Genomic DNA, 12,772 nt, shown 5'->3' on the forward strand with positions numbered 1-12,772 from the left:
AAGAGGTTTGTGATAATTACTGTCCAGTTGCAAATAACTTCTTAGCAAAGCTCTCAAGAGGGTGGCGACTGTTCAACAGCAGGTGTGCTTAAAAGAAGCAGGCTGTCCAGCTACATTTTAGCTCAGCTTAAGAAGCAGTTATGTCACCCCTTACCTGTTACTTTTAATGGGGGAGGGACAAGGGGAATGTGAATGTTGAGTCTTTTTTCTTTTTTAAAATATATGCTCTTTTTTTTTTAAGGGAATATGAGAATGTAACACCACCTCCTTCACACATTTCTCCTACTCACCCCAGAACACAAATTCCTAAGGGAAAACATAATTCCAAAGTCCTGATCTTTTCTTTCCATTGTGACATTTGTGAATGTTCCAAAGATTCCCAATTTTGGACAAGTTGTCAAGCTGCTGCTAAAAGAAAAGTAACTAATTCTTTGATTGTCATTTTCAATTTTAGAGCTGGTTAACAGTACCGGTACTAAAGTTGGGGTACAAGTTTTATTTGTAATCAGAATGTTCATCAACAACATTCTTCCAAAATGGCTGTAATTAGTCACTTGCCCGCTACATATGTATAGTGGTTCTAACCTCTTTACACCCTCTCTAGCAAAGAGGAAATAGCTTTGTTAAGGTGACTATACCTCAAAGGTGATAGATGCTACCCATGTAGAAGCTTCTGAGTCTCCTCTTATAAAAGCATGGATGCTGACTTTAATAGCTTCTTAGCCCACAGGCTCTGCCAGTCTAAAACACACACACACCCAATTACTGTCTCTCGATCTGATTCTCAAGTATGCTATATCAAATTTGTTTGGCCTAATTGCATGTCACTAATTCTTTTCATAACTATTGATAATATAGGCTTAGTGCTTTGCATTAGTGCTTGTAATTAGATTTTCAAATGTTGATAGAGGTTTGGGAGCATGTGCAATAGCTGCTGGATTTGTTATAAAATGTGTAATGGCGTTTATATTTAGCCAACTCCTAATGTTTTGTCTTGCATTGAAAAGTTCTTGTTCGGCTGTCAGGGCTATGCCATCTGTGTAAAAGTTTCATAGTCTGAACGAATCCGTCTTCCTCTTCCTTTCTTCTGTGTATCTGCCTCTTTCATTTCGGCAGGGACCAGCCCCTCATACCACGAAGCACTAACCACACTCTGGACTCAGTCAGCCCCCCTCGGCCAGACGGGACAGGGTCAAGGGGTCACGTGGTCAGATGCATTGCCATCAACACCTTGTCCACATCAACTGATTCACCTTATGTAAGCTGGTCCCACTAAGCATCCTTGATAGCAGCTCTGGATACTTCAGCTGGAGCTGCAACAAGTGCAGAGTCAAGACCTGCTTCAGAGCGAGACTTGTGCCACTTGTGCCAGCGGTGGAGTGAGTGCCCATGCTGCGTGGCGTACCCACGAGAGGGATGGGGCACCGAGGGCGCCCTCTGTGTGCTACAGTTCAAGGTAGAAGAAGGGCAGGGAAGCTGCTTCCCACTCTCCTCCTCTTCTCTGTGAGATGCTCCCCTCCCCTCCCCTCCATGGGATGCTCTCCGCTGCCAGGTCAGACCTGACCCGGCGACAAAGCCGCTGTGGCCGGGCGCGCCTTGCCACGGCTGAGGAGGGCTGCTCTCTGTTGCCAGGTCAGACGTGACCCGGCGGCAGAGCTGCTGCCACTGGGCATGAGGTGTGCCACAGCCGGGAAGGGTGGGCGACAGCGCTGCCACCCACTCACCTGCTCTCCTCCCCCAGGTAAGGCCTGGCTCAGGGGTGAAGCTGCTCCAGGCACAAAAGCCGCAGCCAAGGCACAGCTCCTTCTGGTACAGAGCCAGGCTCCCATGAAGGAACCTGCTGTGGGGGTGCCTGTTTGCGCCCCCTCTCAAAACTGTGCCTGGGCCACACCCACGCCCCACGCTATGCCTCTGACTTGCGCTCCAGTATTTTGCATACCATTTAGTTTGGGGGAAAATAAGTGGTTTACAAAGAATATAAATTTATGCATAAAATTGTCAGTAAAAGTCACCCTTAAAAAATTGTCCAGTAGCACCTGAGAGACCAACTAAGTTTGTTCTGGGTATAAGTTTGTTCTGGGTTTTATTATTGCAGTGTTTTTCTCTCACTGCATATAGATACGCAGAGAGAAATAGGTTTGCAACTATTTTATTGTAATAAGCGATTCCATATTGTATTTTTATACATTTCCCCCTTATCTCAGATTTTTGGTTGGTTGGTTTTTGTTCGGGACCATTTATGCCTTGGTTGTTTGGTTTCTCTCACTGTTTATTTCAACAGTACAAGTTAGTTGCATTTGGTTTTCAACATCCTACCTGATATTATTTGCTGTTCTCAGCTGGTCTGTGGGGCAAGACACCAGCAGAACTGTGTGGATTAGTGTTGTAACCAGCCATTGTTTACCAGTTGAATTTCTTGTTTGTTCTGTACATTCCTCACTTCTATATAGGTCAGAAACATTTCCCCAGATGCAGAACTCAAGTGAGATTAAGGAGATGACACCTTAATCTCACTTGTGACCCAACCTTAAAGGTAAAGGTAAAGTGACCCCTGACCATTAGGTCCAGTCGTGACCGACTCTGGGGTTGCGCGCTCATCTCGCATTATTGGCCGAGGGAACTGGCGTACAGCTTCCAGGTCATGTGGCCAGCATGACAAAGCTGCTTCTGGCAAACCAGAGCAGCGCACGGAAACGCCGTTTACCTTCCCGCTGGAGCGGTCCCTATTTATCTACTTGCACTTTGAGGTGCTTTCGAACTGCTAGGTGGGCAGGAGCTGGGACCGAGCAACGGTTGCTCACCCCGTTGCAGGGATTCAAACCACCGACCTTCTGATCAGCAAGCCCTAGACTCTGTGGTTTAACCCACAGTGCCACCTTAATTTGAGCTAAAACTTTCTGACTAGAAGTCGGTTTCCATACATTATTATTGAGGCCTGTTTGCTTACAAATCCAACTAAACTAACCTATTCAGGTTGATACAGAGAGCAGTTTTTCTTGTGCTATATTATCTCTGTGGGCCATCTGTCCTAAAGACAGACATAGTGTGGTATTTACTCAGAGTATACCCTTTGAAATGAATGAACATGACAAAGTTAGGCCCATTAATTTCAGTGGATCTACTCTAAGCAAAACTTAGTCAAACATGACTATTGCTTGCCAGGATTTAACTCTCGAAACAAGGGATTTCAGACTTTTAAAGGTAAAACCTCAGTATAAGGTAAAGGTAAAGGGACCCCTGACCATTAGCTCCAGTCGTGACTGACTCTGGGGTTGCGGCACTCATCTCACATTATTGGCCGAGGGAGCCGGTGTACAGCTTCCAGGTCATATGGCCAGTATGACAAAGCCGCTTCTGGTAAACCAGAGCAACAGACGGAAACGTCATTTACCTTCCCGCCATAGCGGTACCTATTTATCTACTTGCACTTTGACGTGCTTTCGAACTGCTAGGTTGGCAGGAACTGGGACTGAGCAATGTGAGCTCAACCCGTCGCGGGGATTCGAACTGCCGACCTTCTGATCAGCAAGCCCTAGGCTCAGTGGTTTAACCCACAGCAGCACCCGCGTCCCACAAAACCTTAGTATGCTGTTTACAATTTTTAAAAAATCATTTCTATATTGGTCTTTAAGGGTTTGCTTCATGCGGGCTCACTTTCTTAACTCCTGGGATTGTGTGGAAACGCCTAGTGTATGAACCATCAAGCTGACACAGTTGTACAGCTTGCAACAGCTGGATATCGACATCTCTTAAATGGAACTGTTAGTTAGATAAGATAAGATATCTTTATTGTCATTGTCCCCTTGCGGGAACAACGAAATTACTCGGTTGCTACATCCACTCAGATAGTTCACATTGTTATGAGTTGGTGGGTGCAAGACTCCCTAAATTCTGGATCAAGCTATGGTTAGAATTTAATGAAGGCTTTGGGTAAAGGCGGGGAGAATTTAATTATGGCTTAGAGTGCTAGAGTTGGGCTACTCCCATGTGTGTATAGCTGTGTGTACTAGAGCTATGTCCTAACCCTCTGGAATTAACATATGTCAAAAGCTAATTAAGCCACTGGTTGTGTCCACTGGATGTGTCCACAGCTACTTAAGTCAGCACTAGTCTCTTGCATAAGCTGATAGCCCTGGGGGTAAGGATTGATTAGGACACTGTATGGCACAGTGATAGAAGGCAAGCAGCAGCTTTTGTGGAAGATGGTTTTTCCTTAAAATTCTCAAAAAATACAGTCTCTGCTGCGCCTTCTTCACAAGCCCCCTTGTATTAACACTCCAGGACAGATCCTCCTGTAACTCAATGCCTAGAAATCTAAACGTTGTTACCCTCTCCACACAAATTCCGTCAATCAAAAGTGGCTGGACCTCGTTCTTCTATCTCCTAAAGTCCACCACAAGCTCCTTAGTTTTCTTTGTATTTATGAGCAAGTTGTTGACTCTGCACCACTCTGTCAGCCGCTCCACCTCATCTCTATACTCCGTTTCACCCTCCTTATCAGAGATGAGCCCGATCATCACCAATGGTTGAGAGTAGTGGCTGTGGTCTGCTTAAGTTCAAGGCTACTGTGGCTATGGGAGAAGCCTCTTGTGGTGTTAATGCTGTGAATGCCTTTGCTGTAGGCGCAGGCTGTAGATATGTGTAAATAAACCATATATCATAAAGACACTACACTTAGTCTTGGCTGTGTCTCATTTCCCAAAAGGAAACACCTAGATAAACATGCTTGGAACCCCTGAAATCTCACACCACTCCGAGATTGGAGTGGCATGTAACAATATAGTTTGGATCTCCATACCATTTGCGTTAGGTTACCTATCCACTGGCGGACCCAAATGCTCCTGGAGGGCAATTGCAGATTTGTGGATTGAATTATGTCTATTAATGATGGGACAAATGGACTGAGATCATTCGTCATCTGGTTCAATCTTAAAATAATTGTATGAAACAAGTCCTTTCTATTCCTATAGCCAAGAACACTGGGAAATCTGTGAATTTTCTATTTCTGATCCTTAGTTTTTTCACCAACTGGACAATGACTGCTCAGCTGGAACACTAACAGTTGTCACATTATTGAATTCAGTAAGGGAAGCTGCAGCAGGGCAAAGCCGTATCTTTAAAATGTGTACAAAAGGTTCAGGTTCAGTCTTCAGGGCTGGAAAAGCCCTTTGTCTACAACTCTGGAGACTGTTTTTCTGACAATACTGACCAGTGTTCCGACTCTGTATAAGACAGCTTCTTATGTAGCAAGAAGTGCATAATTTTGCATTGCTTTTTGAGTTTGGCCATTGTTGACCCTCTGGCAGTGTAACCACCTTTGTACAAGTTGCATCCTACTGTCACCACCCTCCACCTCCCAGGCAGTTCCAAAGGATCTCCCAACACTCTGGAGCAGATTTGGGGCAGGGGCATAAGGACCCACAGAGCAGAGGGGGAATTGGCAAAAATTGCCTCCCTCCCTGTCCTATTGACAGAAAACTCCACAGGATTCAAGAGCCTTCTGGCAGCACAAAGGATACCATTAGATACACTGCTGTAACTTTAATCTATTCTGGAATTTTTCAAGGCTCTAGCAAAAGCTGGGTCTCATAAACTGTTACAGCAGATAAAGCTACACTGGAACTAATTTAATATACAGCAGTGGTCTAATATGGTATAAAAGTTTTCATAATAATTACTAGGACAGTCTGACTTTTTGTTGTTTGTAATGATTGTCAATTTGTTGGCACTTCCATATATTCTTTGTATTTAATTTGATATGAAGTTATGGAATTCAGATACAGAAAATGCTTGTAGATTTAACAGGAGTTTTTATGCTGTATTTTTATGCTGTGAACTGCCCTTCATCTATGGGCAGTTCATCAATGTTCATCAACGTTTCCTTAACATTGCTGCAATTATGACTTGATTCTCTCCTGCCTAGTCAAAAGCTTCTCCAAACATCTTAATAAAGCTTTCTAACACTTTGGTGCTTTATACTCTGTTCTGAGCCTAGATAATGAAGCATTGTAAATTTGAGGGAATTGAACCTGATCCAGATTTCTTTGCATCACCCATTGATATGTAGAAAGGATGTACATTGGGTCTTCATTCCCTATAGAAACAAATACAATTTAAGTACAACGCTAAAATACAGTAAAATACAGTAAAATGTATTTTACTGACATAGAAGTTGTGTTGAGGGTAGGAAGGTTGGGGTAAGCATAATTAAAATAATCAAGATTCACTCCATGTAGAAGTAAACCTGTAATCTGCATGTATAAGAATTGCATAACTTATTTTTTCATTGTGGAGTATGAACATAAAGTTTGTGTGAAAACTGTGCCCAGTACATGGACTGCAAAACCCCACATCTTATGTATGTACCTATTCCACATTGCTTCCCAATGGCTACAATTATCTTCTTGTAACACTGCTTTGAGTATTTTTAAACGAGGGCCTTCTTGGTAGTGGCAGCCACTCTGTGGAACGCCCTCCCGTCAGATGTCAAGGAAATAAACAACTATCTGACTTTTAGAAGACATCTGACGGCAGCTCTGTTTAGGGAAGTTTTTAATGTTTGAAGTTTTATTCTGTTTTTAATGTTCTGTTGAAAGCCACCCATTACTGTATTATTATTAAACTGGTCTTAGGTAGGGTTACTCTTCCATCAAAGGACTAGGTATGGAGCTTGGGGGTGTTCTTGAATTCAGCCCTGTCCAAATTGGCATGGCCTTGGCTTGGTCATTCATGGTCTGGTTACCTCCAAAGCGAACTACAGCACTGTGCTTTCTGTGTTGTTGCCTCTGAAGACAACTCGGAAACACCAGCTAGTGCAAAATACAGCCATCAGGATACTAATGAGCTCCAGAAGGTCTAAACGTGTTGTATCACTTTTGTGCCATTTTCAATGGCAATCAATACGTTTTGGGGCCGAATTCAAAGTGCAATTAACTTTTTAGGCCATAAATGGTTTGGGGCCAGATTATCTAAATGTACCCCTGCACCTATATGGCCTTTCCCATAGTGTAAGTTCCTCAAGACTACTAACATTCGTGGCTTTGGGTCTGATTGCTTGGTAATTCTGTTTTTTGTTAACAGGTGGAAGTTGCTCATCCTCGGCCAGGTTGGGTTGAACTGGATCCTGAAAGACTGTGGACACAATTTGTTGATGTGGTTAAAGAGGCAGTTCAAGGTAACCATGAAACTCAACATTGTGGCTCTTCCAAAACCTGTGACCGTATGTGGATGGAGATAACTTGGCTACAATTACCCTTGCTCTGGTAACCTCCTGCTTAGACTATTGCAGTGTGTCATATGTGGCTCTGTCAATGGCCTGGAAGCTGCCATGGGTCCAAAATTGGGCCACAACAGTATTTATTTGGAAGTTTGCTGATGTTTGTGCTTTGTCTGCATTCCAGACCCAAAGTACAGGGTTTAACCTTTTTAACCCCAAAATGGCTCATGGCCAGGTTTACCGAAAGAACACTCATCCTATATTAACATGGGATCTAACATTGAAACCCATTTAATGTGCTTGACGCGGGTGGCGCTGTGGGTTAAACCACAGAGCCTAGGGCTTGCCGATCAGAACGTCAGTGGTTCGAATCCCCGCGATGGGGTGAGCTCCCGTTGTTCGGTCCCAGCTCCTGCCAACCTAGCAGTTCAAAAGCACGTCAAAGTGCAAGTAGATAAGTAGGTACCGCTACAGCGGGAAGGTAAACGGCGTTTCCGTGTGCTGCTCTGGTTCACCAGAAGCGGCTTTGTCATGCTGGCCACATGACCTGGAAGCTATACGCTGGCTCCCTCGGCCAATAACTCGAGATGAGTGCTGCAACCCCAGAGTCGGTCACGACTGGACCTAATGGTCAGGGGTCCCTTTACCTTTACCTTATACCCCATATTGTTATCTTGTGATGCATGCCAGTTAATTTTGACCACATATTAGAGTATCTCAACAAAAATTCTGGGATCACCACCTGGAGGAACTACTAGAAATTATTATTATTATTATTATTATTATTATTATTATTATTATTATTATCATCATCATTATTATTTAATGCATGCCCCACCCATCTGGGCAGCTTCCAGTGCATATAAAAACATAATAAAACAGCAAACAGCAAATACTACCTGATACAGATGTCTTCTAAAAGTTACGTAGTTCTTTATCTCTTTGACACCTGATGGAAGGGCATTCCACACAGAGGGTGCCACTGCTGAGAAGGCCCTAATTGACTCCCACCACTTGGTGATTGCACAACTCACCATCTCCATTTTAGGACCACATGAAGAGGGATTCTGCATGTGTACCAACCTTACAAATAAGGGGAGGATTCTGGCCCAATCAGAGTCCCCCCTCATGGGAAGTATCTCTGCACATCTGTATTGGTGCATGTGTAGAGCCTTTTTGCATGTATTCTCAATGTGTGGGTGGTGAGGTTGTGGCCACCAGCCACACGGGGAAGTTGTCTGAGCCTTTTAAATTGAGTTCAGAGGGAGACATATTCATCGCTTTTAGTAAAGGGACACGCTCCCCCTTGAGACTTGCCAAAACTAAGCAATGTTTAGTGCTCAAGGCTGGAGAACGTTTAATGTGATGAAATCTTATTTTGCTTTGCTGGAAGTTATGGTTTTGCACAGCCTTCCTGGTCCCTTACTTACAAATATAAATATCTGTGTTCTTTAATGCTCATATAACTTTGTTAGGGCATTCTGTTACAGGTCCGTGTTACTAAAATTCAAAGCACAGTATCTCTTCCTACTGCCAAAGAAGCAAGCGTTTTATTTTATTTTTGAAGTTTTGCACATGACTCTCCCCAACACTCTGCATGTTCTTTGAATCACATATCCAAGACTGTTTCAGTGGCCATATTGTTTTGCTGAATGAACAGCTGGCTTTTGTTAAGTTGCTGAATAAAGTGGAATGAAATTCTTTATGAATGAGTATGGGTGAATAATTTCTGATACTAAGGCTACATTACAGCAGTTGTTCCATAAAGTTCACTGCTCAGTGTTCAATTTTTTTCTTTTAGCTGCTGGAGTGAAAATGAATCAAATTTCTGCTCTTGGAATCTCGACACAGCGAGGAACTTTCATGACGTGGAACAAGTATGTAGAATGCATGCTGGTTATAATAGAAGTTTGAAACCCTCAAAGACAAGCTTGTAAATGTGTTTGTTTTTAGATGTGCCTGCAGTAATGCTGTGAGGCAGAAGTAGCTCCTCCTAAGTGTGTGTATGTATGTGTCTATCTCTCTTTGCATCAAATATTCCTGCAGGGTTGAGAAGCAAGGAGTCCTCCGTACTCGCCCTTTCATTTTTGGATGACATTTATTTCAAAAGGCAGTTTTAAAAGGCTGACCATCACCTACAGTGATGGTCTGACATTATTCTGTCAGTCAGTCTCTTAAAGACATGAACTGTTTCTAAATATGTTGTCTAATTCACCACTTATATGCAGATACAGAATGTGGCAAATTGTAGATTACTCCCCCTCAAAAAAACAAGAGCAGGTAGCCTTGGGCTTGTAGCAGGGCCAATGTTATGCTTGAGGGAAAGCACCTCAGCCAACCCAAAGGTGACTATTAGGACACCTTTGCTGTATTCCACACAGTTTCTCACTTGCTGGGCTCTGTGGAACTTCTGCCTGATGGGAACTTCAGCGAAGTACAGTGCTGCATCCTGGGAGCTCTTAAAATGTGTCAGCAGCCACCTCATATGTTTTTACCAAATAGTTTTTTTTTGCTTGGAGAGCAAAAATAAGGAGGAAAAAAGGGGCAGGGACTTCTGTTCTGTGTGCCCAACTCCCCCTTCCTACCCATACAGTTTGAATATGGTATCACTGCTCACAGGGCTAGTGCGTCCACTGAGGCGAGCTAGGCCACTGCCTAGAGCGCCGTCATCCGAGGGGCGCTGCCAGCCTGCTCACCGCTCGCCGCTTTCCCTCCTGCTGCTGCTGGCTGCAGAGGCGCTTCCCTGCAATGCCCTGCAGGGGCACGCAGGCGGGCAGGCGGTGAAACCTGAGTGCGTGCGTGCCCAGCTGCTTCCACTTCCTCGCACGCTTCCTCTGGCCACGACGCCTCTGAGACCTGCCTTCGCGTCTCCCCGCGCCCGACAACCTCACTCAGCTTGCCGGTTAAGGAGGAAGGGCGGTTTCGGCTGAGGGGGAGCACGCGACGGGTATTGGGTCGGCTGCCAACGTCTCTTACTTCTCCCTCCCTCCCCCTTCCCCTTGTGTGTGTTTTATTTTTCTCCTCGGGGCGCTCCGTCCCCACATGCAGTGGTTGCCCTGCATGCAGTGAGGCAGGAGAGAGAGAGAGAGAGAGAGAGAGAGAGAGAGAGAGAGAGAGAGAGAGAGAGAGGCAGAGGCAGACTCTGAGGGGTGAAGAGAGGTGAAGAGAGGAGGTTTCTCACCGCCGTCACTTCTTTTCTCCCCCTTCCCAAACTCTCCAGTCAGGTCCTGAGTTCGCTTTTCTGGGGGTTTGTGTCACACACACAGACACTACACCACACCTCGCCCTTGACAATTTCCCTTTTCTCTCCCCGCCCTCGTTTCGGGTGCGTGTTTCCACACTAGCCAGTTCCTCACCCCTCAAATCTCTGCCCTTCCCCCCTCTGCCCTATTTTATACCATGTAGTTTGCTCAGTTGCTGTTTTTTGAGGGGCCCGTCCTCTCTCCCTTTCACTCCCCCCCTCCGTATGTGTTTTGTAGCTGGAGCGTCTCCTCCTTTCGATCGTATTTAAATCCTGGGCATGGACAGCAGCAGCAGCAGGAGGAGGAGGTGGACGTCCGATTTGGCAGCTGTGGCTGCTCAGGCATGGGCTGGAGAAAGGGGACCCTGGACTGCCTTTTGCAGCTGGGAGGAGCGGTGCGCGGGGGGGGGGGAGTGAGAGGTTGCAGGCTCGGGCACATCCCTTACTGGAAACAGGCGGGTTGTTTACATATTTCCAACTACTCATACAATATGCTTGTCACACTACTAGTCATGTTTTAAGAGAAGGAAATGATTACTGGTAAGTGGAAGGGGTAAGATTGCAGTACAACTCTGCACATGGCAACTTTGGAAGGTTGCACAAAGCTTTTGCATAACAGTTTAAAGGGAACTTCTCCTAGTATGATCTTCTTTCCATAGGGTTCAGTGAACCAGGTTACATTGTTGACATGGTTGGTTTTCGTATTTCGTGAACGCTTCTCAGTATGTATTATCATGTAGTATCATGCATGAGACCTTTTACAGTCAATAGTTTTAAGCAGGACCAAGTCAGATAATTGACCACTTCCACTAAGCATTTCATATAAGCATACCTGCAACTACTTAATCTTTGTTTTAAAGCAACATGCATGATAAGGTAAAGGAACCCCTGACCATTAGGTCCAGTCGTGAGCGACTCTGGGGTTGCGCGCTCATCTCGCATTATTGGCCGAGGGAGCCGGCGTATAGCTTCCAGGTCTTGTGGCCAGCATGACAAAGCCGCTTCTGGCAAACCAGAGCAGCGCATGGAAATGCCGTTTACCTTCCCGCTGTAGCAGTTCCTATTTATCTACTTGCATTTTGACGTGCTTTCGAACTGCTAGGTTGGCAGGAGCTGGGACCAAGCAATGGGAGCTCACCCCGTCACAGGGATTCGAACCGCTGACCTTCTGATCAGCAAGCCCTAGGCTCAGTGGTTTAACCACAGCGCCACCTGGGTCCCATGCAGGATACTACATGATAATACATACTGAGAAGCGGTCACGAAATACGAAAACCAACCATGTCAACAATGTAACCTGGTTCACTGAACCCTATGGAAAGAAGATCATACTAGGAGAAGTTCCCTTTAAACTGTTATGCAAAAGCTTTGTGCAACTTTCCAAAGTTGCCATGTGCAGAGTTGTTCTGCAATCTTACCCCTTCCACTTAATCATTTCCTTCTCTTAAAACATGACTAGTGGTGTGACAAGCATATTGCATGAGTAGTTGGAAATATATAAACAACCCACCCGCTTCCAGTAAGGGAAGTGCCCGAGCCTGCAACCTCTCACTCCTCCCCCCCCCTGCGCGCCCGCGCCCACCGCTCCTCCCAGCTGCAAAAGGCAGTCCAGGGTCCCCTTTCTCCAGCCCAGGCCTGAGCAGCCACAGCTGCCAAATCGGACGTCCACCTCCTCCTCCTTCTGCTGCTGCTGTTGTCCATGCCCAGGATTTAAATACAATCGAAAGGAGGAGACGCTCCAGCTACAAAACACATAGGGGAAGGGGGGAGTGAAAGAGAGAGAGGACGTGGCTGTAACTAAAACTACGTGGCATAAAATAGGGCGGAGGGGGGAAGGGCAGAGATTTGAGGGGTGAGGAACTGGCTAGTGTGGCTGGTGTGGAAACACCCACCTGAAATGAGGGCGGGGAGAGAAAAGGGAAATTGTCAAGGGCGAGGTGTGGTGTGGTGTCCATTGTGTGTAACACAACCCCCAGAAAAGCGAACTCAGGACCTGACTGGAGAGTTTGGGAAGGGGGAGAAAAGAAGTGACGGCGGTGAGAAACCTCCTCTCTTCACCCCTCAGAGTCTGCCTCTCTCTGTCTCTCTCTCCTGCCTCACTGCATGCGGGGCAACCACTGCATGTGGGGACGGAGCGCCCCGAGGAGAAAAATAAAACACACACACACAGGGGAAGGGGGAGGGAGGGAGAAGTGACAGACGTTGGCAGCCGACCCAATATCCGTCGCGTGCTCCCCCTCAGCCGAAACCGCCCTTCCTCCTTAACCGGCAAGCTGAGTGAGGTTGTCGGGCGCGGGGAGACGCGAAGGCAGGTC

General features: G+C 45.8%; 1 protein-coding gene across 1 annotated transcript in view; it reads left to right on the top strand.

Moving 5' to 3' along the window:
* GK5 (glycerol kinase 5) overlaps positions 1 to 12,772 on the top strand; it is a 40,130-nt gene that overhangs the window by 5,414 nt on the left and 21,944 nt on the right. Inside the window, exons 2-3 of the mRNA XM_035133764.2 lie at positions 7,081 to 7,174; positions 9,018 to 9,093. Coding sequence (XP_034989655.1) covers positions 7,081 to 7,174; positions 9,018 to 9,093 — 170 coding nt within the window. The remainder of the gene's footprint in view (positions 1 to 7,080; positions 7,175 to 9,017; positions 9,094 to 12,772) is intronic.

The sequence above is a fragment of the Zootoca vivipara genome, chromosome 5 (assembly GCF_963506605.1).
Source record: "Zootoca vivipara chromosome 5, rZooViv1.1, whole genome shotgun sequence".
NCBI lineage: Eukaryota > Metazoa > Chordata > Lepidosauria > Squamata > Lacertidae > Zootoca > Zootoca vivipara.